Raw genomic sequence first — 14,089 nt, 5'->3', positions numbered from 1 at the left:
GAGTGTATGAACGTGGGAAACCGATCCCCTCGCAGAGTACTGCGTGTGACCCCCCACCCCTTGCCGTGAAGAAGTTATTTCTCTACTTTTGAGTCTCTGATTGTGCCTCCATTCCCACCCCCCAAATGCGTCCTGTGTTGAATATCAACACCGGAAACGGAATATCTGCAGAGGGTCCTAAGTGTGGGTGCAAGTGCGTGTGAAGACCAGGATGAGGCGGGGTGGGGGGCTTGCCTGACGCACCCACCCCGCCTCCACTCCCCAAATTGCGCATCCACAATCGGAGGCGGGGGGAGGGGAAACAGGATGCGGCGTGGCGCGTGCGCACTGACGCCTTCAGCACCGCGGACAGCGCCTTCGCCCCCGCCTGCCGGCGCGCGCCACCGCCGCCCCAGCGCTGAGGGCGCGCTGACGTCACTCGCCGCTCCTCCGCAAACTCCCCTTCCCGGTCGCCTTTGGTCGCGTCCGCGCCGCCGCCGGCCCAGCCGGACTGCACCACGCTGGGTGCGAGATAGGGGGGCACGGGAGCGACCATCCGCGCTGCGGCGGCGGCGACTCAGCGCTACCTCAGTCTGCGGCGGGCAGCAGAAGAGTCGCGTCGTGCCTGAGAGCGCAGCTGTGCTCCTGGGCCCCGCGCGGTCCGCCCCCGCGGCTCCTGACCAGACTGCTCCTAGGACCCCCTGCCCCGCGCCGCAGCCATGAACTACCTGCGGCGCCGCCTGTCGGACAGCAATTTCATGGCCAATCTGCCAAATGGGTACATGACAGACCTGCAGCGCCCGCAGCCGCCCCCGCCGCCGCCTGCTGCCCCCAGTCCCGGAGCCACGCCCGGCCCCGCGACCGCCACTGCTGAGAGGGCCTCTTCGGCCGCCCCCGTGGCCTCTCCGGCTGCCCCAAGCCCGGGGTCCTCGGGGGGTGGTGGCTTCTTCTCTTCGCTGTCCAACGCGGTCAAGCAGACCACTGCGGCCGCGGCCGCCACCTTCAGCGAGCAGGTGGGCGGCGGCTCTGGGGGCGCAGGCCGTGGGGGCGCCGCCGCCAGGGTTCTGCTGGTAATCGACGAGCCCCACACCGACTGGTAAGCCACTGCCACGGACGTCTCCCCGCGGTCCTGGGTCCCCAGATCCTTCCATGATGAGCAATTATCAAGCGCCGCTTGTGTGCCCTGTGCCTGGCCCCCTCGTCCAAACCCCTTTCCCTAAAATTATGCGGAGCGCTTCCTGTGTCCCCCGCCTTCGCTTCCCCCTGATCCCCACCCCCACCTCAGGACTTCTCGATCAATACTGGGAGCAGTTATCTGGCGCCTGCTGTGTGCCTCCTTCCCCAAAGCTTTAACTGCAATATATCCTGTGAGCATTCAAGAGCGTGTGCCCTGCGCTCCCCCAACCTGCGCCCCAAAGGTCTTGTCCTCTAACGGACTTTGTGAGCATTTATCAAGTACCTGTGGTGTGCCTCAGTGGGGAGCCCTTCCTTCCCCAAGGCCTTTGGCTTCCTTGAATTTTGTGAACATTCTTTGAGAGCTTGCTGTGTCTTGTCCCCCTGAATCCTTGCCCTTAGGATCTTGTGAGCATATATCCAGAATGTGCGATGTGCTGCACCCCAGCCCTCATCTCAAAAACCTTTTAAACTATTCAGTGAACATTGATTGAATGCCTGCTGTGTATCCCATACCAGCTTCTCCCCAAAAGCGTTGCCTTTAATGGATCCTATGAGCCTTTATTGCCCCAACTCCATCCTCCTCGCCAAGGTCCTATTTCTCCAAAGGATGTAGGAAGCATTTATTAAGTGCCTGATGTATGCCCCGTGCCCAAGCCCCTTTCTTAAACATATCATTTTCCTCGAATGAGGTCCATGAGCATTTTAGAACCTTCTGTGCGTGTGACTCATCTTTAGATTCGCTGCTACAAATCCTTTTCCTACACTAGATCTAGAAAGAATTTATTGAGTACCTCCCTTATCCTCTATTCTCGAGCTACTTCTTCAAAGACCTTTCCTTTGGTAGACCCGCCTAGCATTTAGCAACTGCCTGATCTGAAGGTGTGAGCCTTCTCTAAAGGCTCTTTCCTCCAATGTATTCAGCAAGCACTTATTGAGTACTAGCTGTTTACCCCACCCCAGACCCTTTACCCAATGCCTTTTCCTATAGTGGCTTCAGTCTCTATTGAGCATCTTCTGCATGACCCTTAGACCCTTAGACCCTCTCCATAAAGGCCTTTGCCTCCAATTAATACAGTGATCAGATATCTGCACTTGCTGTATGCACCATTTCAATCCCTCTTTCCAAAGACCTTTTTAAAAATCACTCCTGGAGCATTTGTGGAGCACCTGCCGTGTGCCTGATTCTGTGCCTTCTCCACAAAAGCCTTTCCTCCCAAGGACAGAGAATCAAACTTACATAAATCCTGTATCCCCATTCCCCTTCCCCCAAAGACTTTTCCTCCAGTGGATCCACCTCCTCCTTCCCCAAAGACCTTTTCTTTTAATGGATCCAGTGAGCATTTATTCATTGTCTGCCAGATGCTCGATTCTAATCACCTTTCCCCAGAGGCCTTTCCCACCAATGGCTCCTGTAAGCCTTTATGGAATGCCTTCTGTGTGCTCTATATTCGTACCTCCTCCCAAGGGTGCTTCTCTTCCAGTGGGTCCAGTAAGCCTGTAAGCAGTTTAAGAGCCTATTGTGTGTAGGGGGTAGATTCCCCTTTACCTCTAGGAGAACCTGTGCCGATCATAAGGCCTCTCTCCAGGGTTCTTTCCTTCAGTAGGTCTAGAACCCAATTTAGAAGGGTTACCCCTTTCCTACTCCCTTCAGTATCCCTAGGATTCCCTGTCCGAATCTTAAGTCTGTACCCCAGAGGGCCTTTCTTCTATTTAAGCTAGTAAACACTTATTGAGCACCTACTACGTAAGAGCCATTCTCAACTGACCCCCTCTCCAAGCTTGGAAGTACCTGCCCTTGTCTCAAGAGCGCTCTCTCCAGGGGTCTCCTTCAGCCTAAATTTACTGAGTACCAGCTCTTTACTGGTTAATTACCCCGCCCCTCAGGAGCCCTTACCCAGCAGCCTTTCTCTCTATGCAGAACCATTTATTTGTTCTACAGATAGGTATTGCATACTTTCCATGTGTAAGAGTGTAGGAGGCATTTATTAAGCACTACTATATACTCAGAAGAACCCTCCTTCAGTTCCTTTTCCTTTTAATCCTAACCACTAGCTGGATTCTCCATACCTTCTCCTCCATTCAACCCCAACAGTCTTTTGATGAGCACTTATTGTACACTACTATGAACCCCATATTCAATGCCTCTTCTCCCCCTCCTATAGCCCTAATTCTCCCTTCTACAGTCACCATCCTGCCTTTCACACTACACAATCCTACAAGCTTATAACGGGCGTCTGCTGTATTCTGACTCAGTCACACACACACACACACACACCCCCATTGAGTAGCCATCTTCCCAACTGCCCTTTTCCCACAATTAATCCAAAAAGCGTTTATCACTCTCTTACTGTGTTCTGTTCAAATGACCACATTCCCATCCCCGCAGCAGGCTCCTCCACTCTCTTCTCCCTCAATCCATAAAGCATTTATTGGACACATGTTATAATTGCTTCGCCAACACCCACTCACACAGATGCCATCTTCCTGGCTAAATTTGCTCTATTGAAGTCAACAAAGCTTAATGAGGCCCCTGCTGTATCTTGGTAACTACCGTTCTTTAGACTTCCCTTCTCCACTCCGACCTTCCAGGCAGGTTCTTTGCTGCCTTTTCCTTCGTTCCATCAAGCATTTATTAATTATCTACTGAATACTGAGAAGACCCTTCCCCTTTCCATAATCACAACTCCAGTGTTTTCCAGTTTTTCTTCTGATTTGTATAGCAAGCATTTTTTGAGCACCTGCTGAATTCTGTGAACGATTCTTCCCTTCCACCCTGGGCACCCCCAAAGCCCTCCTTTATCCCAGCAGCTGCTCCAGTCTTTTCTTCCAGTCAATCGAGCAAATATTTATTTAGTGTCTACTAGGGGTGGGGTGGGATGGACAAAGGGAGAGAGCCTGGGTACATCACGTTCAGTGTGGGAAACAGAGACCTCGGCATCACCAACTTGCAGACATTCAGAACCACGCAAGCTTTGGGGATTTCAGCTTGGACGAAAGGAGGAGTTGTGCAATTTCTGCAATGGATCGTAGACCTAAGTACAGTCTGACACCTCTCCCATCAAACCTCACCACTCCCGTTCCTTCCTGGGTCTTGAGTCCTCTGTGGTGTAAAACTGCAAACTCAGAGTTGAGATCTATCATCCCTTTTTACAGATGATTTAGTCCAGTATTTTTCAAGCCATGGGTTACCTATCGGCTTGTCACCAGCATTTCATTTTCCTCATGAAATGAAAATAGAAATATGATCAATAATAATGACAGTAAATGAAAATAGAAAATAACAGAACATATTGCACATAGTGGAATTTTTTTAGCGAAATGGTTACTCCAATAAGAAATGTAATCAATAATGTGTACCATATATTATATATAACATATACTATCTAATACATTTGTTATGTAATGGGTTTGTAGTATATAATACATATATATGTGTATATTTTTCTTCATGAAATGTAATAGAATAGGAAATATCAGGCTCCACTGCACATACAAAGATAATTATTTACTGAAACTTTCATTCCAATATATGTAATATTTATATACATTCTAGATACATCACATAATATGTGGTATATGTTATATAAGACATCATATATTATAGTTTTTGTATAGCATATTTATGTGTCTTATATAATGCATATTACATATATAGGGTGGGTTGTTATGTAAATACGCATTTAGAGGGTTATATAAACTGTGTGTTTTATTGTGGCTTCTTTCCTTAGGCTTCCCTGGAAGCAGACCCTAAGACTTTTGAGATTTGCGTGCAGATTTATCGGCTAGGGCTCTTGGGAGCAGTACCTGTTGCAAGGGAGTAGTAAGGGAAGCAGGTTTGGTGGAGGGCAAGGTTGAGCTGTGATGCAGCCACCACGACAGCCTCAGCCAGTCATCCGGGGAGCTCTAGAGCTGGGATGACCCTCCAGACTTATCCTAATTGAGTTGGAGTGGCCAGGCTTCTGTACCCCTGTATCAGTCAGTCATCGGCCACAGGCTGCCTGCTGGGAAGAGGTATAATCTTGGGGCAGGTCAGTGCCTGCTTCAGAGGGCAATTCCCAGTGAGGGACAGTCCTGTGAGCTTTCAGCAGCAGGTGTTCCCAGAAGCTAGGGGACGGATGTGACAAGAAGGAAGGGCGTGAGGATCTGGGTGGAGCACACAGTCTGCTTAGATTCACTTGCTTTTTGCATTCGAATTGGTCTTGTTTTCTGGGGGAAACTTGAAAGGGCACATTGAGTGGGACAGACTACAGCTTCCACTGCCACAGTTGATGAATGCGTCATAAATAAACGCTATGCATCATCTCCTTCCTCTGCTTTGCGGTCTAGGTTCCCCTCACCCTCAGCTGGCACCTTTCTTGGTCTCAGTGGCTTCCCTGGTGAGTGACCTACTCCCTCATCCTTGAGGGAACCCTGAGCTCTTGGTCCCCATGCTCTCCTCAGGCCGTGGTTGTTCTACTTGTCCATTTGCCATCAAAGTTGAGCAAGGAGTACCAAAAGATGCCCAAGAAGGTCACTTGGATGCCAGACATATTCCTCCCTGCCCCCATTGTCTAACAGCAGCCCTGTCTCCTCCTGATGATCAAGGTCACATGCCCTGCCAAGACATGACCCCTCTTCATGTCCGTTGGCACGCAAAACCTGAAGTGTCCAGGTAGCAGTCCAAGCTTAGAATGCAATGGGATTCTTGCTGTGTCCCCGGGTAGCAGTGTTTCCCCCTTGGAGAACCAGGACCTCTAACCTTGCAGAGCCCTGCGGGAACAAGAAGCACACATTCCAAAGTGGATCACTGGGATTGATGGTAAGCTGGGCCATTCCTCCTTTCACCTCTGAGTTCCCAGACCCATGTATTCCACCTATTAGGAACACAGCACAAACGACGGCTGTTGATTTAGGGTGGACACTGTGTTTTGGAGGACGGTGCCCCATTCTTGCACGGGTATCACCTCCACACTGGGGGCTTAGCTGTGACTATACCAAGTTGTTCCATCACTTTGTCTGGCCGGCAGCTTCCGGGTGATGTGGTATATAATGTCATCAGTTGATTCCATGGTCATGGGCTTCCTTCTGCACCTCTTTTTTGTTTGTTTGTTTCTTTCTTTGGTGGGAGGTGATTAGATTTATTTATTTATTATTATTTTTTAATGGCGGAACTGGGGCTTGAATCCAGGACCTTGTGCACGCTAAGCAGGCACTCTACCACTGAGCTATATCCCTCCACACTTTTGCACCTCTTTTGCTGTAGATTGTGTCCTTCAGTCTGATGCGATGTTAGGTGGGATCCCATACCAGTGGATCAGATATTGTGTAAGCCCTTGGACAGTGATGCCAGCTAAGGTGCTGCAGTCAGGAAAGGCAAACACATATATAGAATATCCCAGTCAAAATGAATCATTACTCTTTCCAGAGTGGAAGGGGCCTAGCGTAGTCAGCTTGCCCCAAAGGGTCTGCCTGGTCTTCTTGAGGGTTGGTGCTGGGTCAGGAATTCAACATTAGCCTCTGTTGCTGGCAGGTCGGTCATTCAGCAATGATGCTGTAGGCTCTATCTCTGTTATTCTTGCCACTTCATATGTGTGCCCATCTGCCAGCGCTGGGGTGGCTGATTCTGGAGGCTGGCTGACATCATCTGGCTGAGTCATCCTGTCTACCTGGTTGCTTAATGCCACTAACATGGTGGATGCTCTCTGGTGGGTGTTAACAGACAGTACAAAGATCTTCACTCTATTTCATCTGCATTCCCATGTGTCCACCCACATTTCTGTGTCCCAGACCTGCTTTCCCTGATCTTCCAGTAGTTTTCCTTCAAGGCCTCTGACTAATCAGCCCAGCCATTTACCGCTGCCCATCAGTGAATGTTTCTCATCTCGGGCCACTTCTCTTTCCCCACAAAACAAATGACCGGGTGCACAGCCCAGAGCTCTGCTCATGGGGAGCTCTGCCACTGCCTTTCAAGGCCACTCCAAGTGAGACTATGGCTTAGCCATTATCTGTTTTTGGCTCCCACCTGCATACCAAGCCAACCTATTTTTGGACCAAGCTTAGGCTTTTTCTTCCTTCATCCTCTGGTTATAAGGAGTCCCCTTAGTGAGCTGAGGGAGGCACAAGCACAACAGTGTGGATGACATGGGCATCTGGGCTACTTGCCCAGGCAGCTTGCTTGGTCCTGCCTGGGTTCGATCCTGGCTGCTGGGTCAGGCAGGACCCAACGCATAACGGGCACTAGGATCCATGGTCCCTTGGTGCCCTCTGGTCAAGCATTCTCTCTCTCCCTCCTTCCCTCTCTCTCTCTCTCTCTCTCTCTCTCTCTCGGCCCCATACCACACCAGGATTTGTTTCTCAAAAGCCGTGTAATTCTCTGCTGCAGATGGCATGGCCTTGCTCCAGAACCCCAGGGGCCTCCCACTCAGTTTTTCCATAAACTCCACACTGCATTTTTTTCTCCACTACTGCCACCTCTAGTGTCGCAGGCTCTGCCAGATCATATGCCCTGAATGGCAGGACTGCTTGCACTACAGTCTGGACCTGCTCAGGGCTGGCAGCCTTATGTGTCACCTGAAATATGGATCAGATCAGTAGTTCCAAGTGTGGAATATGCTCCCTCCAGAACCTGAAGAGGCCTTCTAGCTGTTGTGCTTTTATTCCTCATGGTGGGAGGTGCAAGATGCAAAGCTTTGCCCTATTATTTGGAGGGGCTGTCCTGGCATGCCTCGAACCACTGTGAATCCCTAAAAAGTGTATGAGTATGGCAGGACCCTGAGTTTTCATAGGCTTTATTTCCCACCCACTGGAGGGCATGTGTCTTATCAAGGCAAAGTGCTAACCATCTCTTGCTTATCTTGCCCAATCAATATGATGTAATTGATGTAGTAGTCCAATGTGATGTTCTCTGGATGTCCAGATGGTCCATGTCCCCTTGGGCTATCTGATGACATAGGGTGAGAAAGATAACATAGCCCTATTGCAAGACCATCAACGTATATTGTCAGTCGCATGTGAGTGTGAAATGTTTCTGATCCTCTTGTTTGATTGGAAGAGAACAGAATGCATTCACTAAATCAGTGGCCATCTGCCATACTTGAGATCTTTTCGTCTGCTCTGGCAATGACAGCATGTCCAGTACAGCAGCTTTAATCACTTGAAGCTTGGTTGAGCTTGAAGTAGTCTACAAACATTCTCCAGGATCCATCCAGCTTCTTCAGGGCCCAAACTGGTTAATTCAGTGGAGATATGGTGAGCCTAACAGTCCTGCATCTTTAGATCATTCTGAAAGGCACTAATCTCCACCATCACCCCCAGGATAGACACCACATTGTCTTTGATTTACAGTTTTGATCTGGGGAAGGGGTATAGTTTCAGAGTATCCATTTGGGTTGCCCCACTTCAATAGCCCTTATCCCACAGGCCAAAGAAATTAGTTAGAGGTTCTGAAAACCACAGATCTGTCCATTCCAATTATGTATTTGTGAGCTGAGGAAGTGGCCACTAGATGGACCTATGGATCCAGCAGCCCCACCGTGAGCAGGACCTAAGCCAGGACTTCATTTGTTATCTTACCTCAACCGTGCTTCGCAACATGACTCCTGGCCCTCTCACCGGCATACTCCTCGTGGATTTTGTAAGTTGGGTATATCCTCTGGGCTCTCCCATAGAATATGGTCAGCTGATGGGTTTTCCAGACTTAAGTAGCATGTCTACTCTCACACGTTTGCTTCTCTGAGTCCTTGGATCCTTTCCTTTTCTCCACGGTCTGCCATGGAAGTCTGGCATTTCTGCTTCACTTGGTGCGAGCATTGTTTTCCCCAAGCTTCCACAAGCCATCCAACCATGTATCAGCAACATTCCCTAGAGTCCTGGCCATGGTTTTAAGTTCTGTGTTCTGGGAGTGGGCTCCAACTTCATGCTTTGCTCCCTAAACCCGTGGTCCTTGGGATCCAGTCCCACACATGCTTTCCCAGCCCCTGCTGATATGTATTAGCCAGATTCTTCAGCTTCTGTGGTGTGTATCATCCCTTCCATTCCTTTGCAAGCTTAAAACATCTCCAGTCAGGTTGTGATAAGATTTGACCCTGGTTATTGATCTGGTTGCCTAGAGGGGGAGGAGGGTTGATTCTGAAAGGGGTACAAATTGTCTTCTAAGACACGTGCATCATTCGAGGCCTCTGCATTATCCTCAAGCAGAGGGAAGGTCTATATTCTAACAAGGAAGAGGGAGCTACTTCTGCGGATCCAGTGGGTTCAGGTGAATCTTTAAGTTCAAGGTGTTCTATGTATCTTCCCAGGTATCCCCAGCCCAAGTCTCAGGGCCCTACTCCCGTCCTATTAGGACCCTGAGCATGGCATAGGAAATGTGCCAGGCCTGAGAATTCAACCTTCTCTGAAGTTCTGCTATACTTCCAATGAAGTCCTAAGCCCGGTCTTCTCCTCTGTCCGCTCTCTGGTTGCAGGAGACTGGGGTTTCCTTAAATGCAGCCAAGGAGGACCTCTGCCTTTTACATTTTGCTTTGTATTGGTGATTACTCACCCTGAGCATGTCATATCTTTCTGTAGCTAATCAATGGTGTTTAGCGAATAGTCCCCCAGGTCTGGTCACCATTTCCCCTGTACCTCTCAAGCACCAGGGATATTGCACGAGCTGGTACATGCCCTTCCACCAGGATCTCTTTCCAGCCCACCATCAGGAGAAGTTTCTGCTGCTTCAGAACCCTCTGGGCCTGCACCATACTACTCCCACTCAGGAGAATCAACCCCACACTGCATCTTTTCCCACTGCAGACACCTCCAGTATCATCGGATTTGACAGGTCCTGTGGGGTTCAAGTGGCATCCTGCGTGCACCACAGTCCAGACAGGCTGCAGGGTGCTTAGTCTTGCTACCGCATGTCGGGGACTATCTGGGCTCCACCTTCACAAATGATGGCTCCTTATTGCCTGCTGACTGCTGAGCGGGCCAGCTCCCAGGAAGGCAGTAGAGTCTTCTTGTAGTTTGACTTCTCTGGCCCACTGTTTTAGGTTGGGTTCTCTGAAAACCGATTTTTGAGGCAGAGATTTGCCTGCACAGTCTTACTGGGGAGTGCCTTGGGGATCAGCACCTGTAAGGCAGGCAGGGTGGGGCAGAGGGAGAAGTTGATCCACAACATGGTGTGACCTTGGCCAAGGCAGTTCCCTGTGACGGAAGACAATTTCCAATGGGACACAGCTGTGATTGGTCAATGGCTGATATTTAGGGTGCATTGGCCGTGAAGAGGAGATCTGAGCAGAGCACCCCAGTATCCACTACATTTATGGTCAAATAAGCTTTAAAAAATAGTGATATAGTCTACACTCATCATCATTTTCTAAATGAAAAATGTACAAGTCTTAGAGATTCTCTTCCAGCACCTATGAGGGGACAGTGTCAGTCATGGAGTGGGAGGTGAGAGGGAAGGGAGAGAGGAGAAAATAGCTGTGCTCAGGGTCTTTGGGGTATGGCAGTGAAATCACTAGGGCCTGTTTGTGCTGTGTGTATATCAGAGACCCTGATTGTGTGCATGGAGGTGACTCAGGAGTGGCTCCTCCCCTCAGCCCCCTTTTATGAGAAACCCGATTAGGGATTAGCTTCTGTCTGTGGAGAAGTCCATCAGCTAGGAATCTTGGGCCTGGGAGAGGAGCCCAGCTGGGGACAGGCCCAAGGACAGTGACATAACAGTTCATGATGCTCCTGCCACTGTTCCTACCCTCTTCCCTCCTATGGCTTCCCCTCATCCTCAACTGCATTGCTCCCCACCCCCATCATCGCTGGCTCTGGCTTCTTCAGAACCCCCGCCAGCCTGCACCCCTCCATCTGCTCCTCTTTTTCTGATGCAGCTGCCCACTCATGGCTGCTGGGTCCCTCTCAGCACACAGCCACACATGGTGAATGTGGTCCTCCTTGGGAAAGGGCTGGAGAGCAGAGAGATGCTTCAGGCCACACAAGCAGACATAGGCACTGAGACATACCTGGGCGCACTTCATATCTACGTGTCCCCTAAGGTGCTTTGCCACTTACAAACCTCCATGCAATTTCAGACTATGTTCCAGTTTACGAAGCACTCTTCATTTTGCGCAGCTTTTCGAAAACATTTACAATAGCATTGTGACGAGCAGACCATACTTTGGGAAATGCCCTTTCTCTGTGTTTTAAGGACTTGTTTTATAGTTTGCAATGTCCTGTGGACCTTTACACACCTCCACAAGGATTACAACAGACTTCATTGTTCACAAAGAACTGTTGGGTTTTTCAACGGATTTAAATAACTATAAATCACTTTGTAGTTTCTCTAGTGGCACCAAAGGGGCAAAGGGGTCACAGGACTGGCCTGGGTTTTGTCTTCCTGAGATGTGAGCATTGATGGATGTGCTCTGCTTTTCCTCTCCAGGGCAAAATATTTCAAAGGGAAAAAGATCCATGGAGAGATTGACATTAAAGTAGAACAGGTAAGTTGGGGCAGGTGGACCTGGGGGTCAGCTGCCCAGACTGCGAGCTGAGTGGCCGTTTTTGTGTTATGTGAGTGAATCCCTGATTTTTTTTTTCCTTCCCAGGCTGAATTCTCTGATCTCAACCTCGTGGCTCACGCCAATGGTGGATTCTCTGTGGACATGGAAGTTCTTCGGAATGGGGTGAAGGTTGTGCGGTGAGTATAATGTTACCTTGGTGTTATGGGTGAGGCAAAAGGGCTCCCTTAGAGTTGAGGGAGAGTCCTCCCCTCCCCTTCCATCCTTCTGTGAGCAAGAACTTAAACACATTACAATAGCCAAGATATGGAAACAACCTAAGTATCTATCAATGGATGAATGGATAAAGAAGAAGCCACACACACACACACACACACACACACACACACTGGAATATTATTCAGCCACAAGAAAGAAGGAAATCCTGCCATTTGTGACAACATGGATGGATCTTGAGGACATTATGCTAAGTGAGATAAAACAGACAGAGAAAGAGAAATACTATATGATCTCACTTATATATTGAATCTAAAAGAGCCAAACTAATAGAAACAGAATAGAAAGGTGATTGTCAGTGGCTAGAGGGTGGAAGAATAGGGGAGATGTTTAGGATCACAGACTTGCAACTGGTAGATAAATAAGTCGTAGAGATCTAGTCCACAGTATGGTGCATATAGACAACAATATTATATCATAGTCAGCAAACCTGCTAAAAGACTGGATCTTAATTATTCCTACCATGAAAAAGAAATGATAATTATGTGACGTGATAGAGGTGCTAACTAACGCTACAGTGGCAGTCATATTATAATATATAAATGTATCAAATCAACATGTTATATACACCTTAAACAATGTTCTATGTCAATTATATTCCAATTTTTTAAAAAGGAACTTAGGCACAGGCTGCAAGGAGATAGCTTCTCTTCTGAAGAAGAGCCAAGGATCCCAGCAGAGCACAAGCCAAACTTTTCAGTTATTAATTTGACCAACATTTCTTGAGCATCTACTGCATGCCAGGTGCTGCTCTCAGCATTTTACGTTCAACAGTTATTTACTGAGCACCTATTGTGTGCCAGGAGTGTGCTGCATGCTGAGGACCCAGCAGTGAACAAAACAGACCCCCAAAAAGACCCCCCTAAAAAACCCCTCTGCTCTCATGAAGCTGACGTTCTCCTGTCGGATACACACAATAAACAAATAAAGGAGAAAATGTAAAAGTGCTCAGGAAAAAAATAGCAGCAAAGGGATGTAGGGATTGTTGGATGGTGAAGGGGCTGTGGTTTGGTTGGGGTAGACCAGTAGTGTGAGGGGCATTTGAAGAAAGACCTGAAGGAGTTGGAGGGGTGATGCATGCAGAAATCGAGGGAGGAAATGTTTCCAGCTGAGGCTGGAATTTATTCTGGGCAGCGTCCTCTGAGGACAGTAGTAGTCCGAGAGAGTGTGACCAGGAATGCTGTCAGAGCTGAATGGGTCAGCTGCAAGCTGACCTTGGTGAGGAGAGAAGCAAGTGGGAGAGGCTTAAGGGGGGTCACCAGATGAGGAAAGGGTAGAAAGGGTGCATGTGGTAGAGGGAAGAGCTTGTGCATGTGGTTGAGATGAGGAACCACTGTGCCATCTCTAGGAGCTGTGGAGATTTAGAAACTTGATCTTTATTCTAAAGGTGGTGGGGAGCTTCTGGGGGAACCCTCAACACTCCCACCCTTGCCATCCCAGGTCTCTGAAGCCAGACTTCGTGCTGATCCGCCAGCATGCCTTCAGCATGGCACGGAATGGAGACTACCGCAGTTTGGTCATTGGGCTGCAGTACGCAGGAATCCCCAGCGTTAACTCTTTGCATTCTGTCTACAATTTCTGTGACAAGCCTTGGGTGGTAAGTGACAGGAAGAATGCTAGCGGCAGAGGGAATAGCTCATGCATGCACGTGGGAGCTCGAAATCACTGTGATTTTTTGGGGAAGTGAGGAAGTTTGGAAGCTTGGAGTCCTGGCCTGGAGACTCCCTCCAGGTGAAGGACTTGCTGACCCATCTCTCCTGGCTCTCACAGTTTGCCCAGATGGTTCGACTGCACAAGAAACTGGGGACAGAGGAATTTCCTCTAATTGACCAGACCTTCTACCCCAATCACAAAGAGATGGTGAGTCTGGGGAAAGTAGAGTGGGCAGGAGGGAAAAGCATCTTGCCTACTGCAATAGTATTACCATTGGGTGTGTTACCAGTGATACTCTATCAGAGTGCAGCCAGCATGTGCATGTCAAGGGTGATGTTGCTTTGTAGTAGGGTTTATTAATACTATGAATTTACTTACGCAGTTAGAAGCATGATTTAAATCATATCATGTGGCTTTTGTCTTTTATTCTATGAATATAGTGTATTACATTAATTGATTTTCATGCAAATTGAGCCACAACTTACATTCCTGGGCCAGATCCCACTCGGTCTGACATGTAATCCTTTTTATATGCTGTG

The 14,089-nt window shown here is 48.8% G+C and overlaps 1 protein-coding gene across 2 annotated transcripts in view; it reads left to right on the top strand.

Moving 5' to 3' along the window:
• The first annotated feature begins 569 nt into the window (after positions 1 to 569).
• SYN1 (synapsin I) overlaps positions 570 to 14,089 on the top strand; it is a 41,487-nt gene continuing 27,967 nt past the window's right edge. Inside the window, exons 1-5 of one of the 2 annotated variants that reach the window (XM_032475602.1) lie at positions 570 to 1,075; positions 11,546 to 11,603; positions 11,709 to 11,800; positions 13,338 to 13,494; positions 13,668 to 13,757. In XM_032475602.1, coding sequence (XP_032331493.1) covers positions 699 to 1,075; positions 11,546 to 11,603; positions 11,709 to 11,800; positions 13,338 to 13,494; positions 13,668 to 13,757 — 774 coding nt within the window. In that variant the 5' untranslated portion in view covers positions 570 to 698. The remainder of the gene's footprint in view (positions 1,076 to 11,545; positions 11,604 to 11,708; positions 11,801 to 13,337; positions 13,495 to 13,667; positions 13,758 to 14,089) is intronic. The other variant, XM_032475601.1, reaches the window with a different exon arrangement.

The sequence above is a fragment of the Camelus ferus genome, chromosome X (assembly GCF_009834535.1).
Source record: "Camelus ferus isolate YT-003-E chromosome X, BCGSAC_Cfer_1.0, whole genome shotgun sequence".
Lineage (NCBI taxonomy): Eukaryota > Metazoa > Chordata > Mammalia > Artiodactyla > Camelidae > Camelus > Camelus ferus.
The sequence above is the reverse complement of the archived record's forward strand: the minus strand, read 5'-3'. Positions and strand labels throughout refer to the sequence as shown.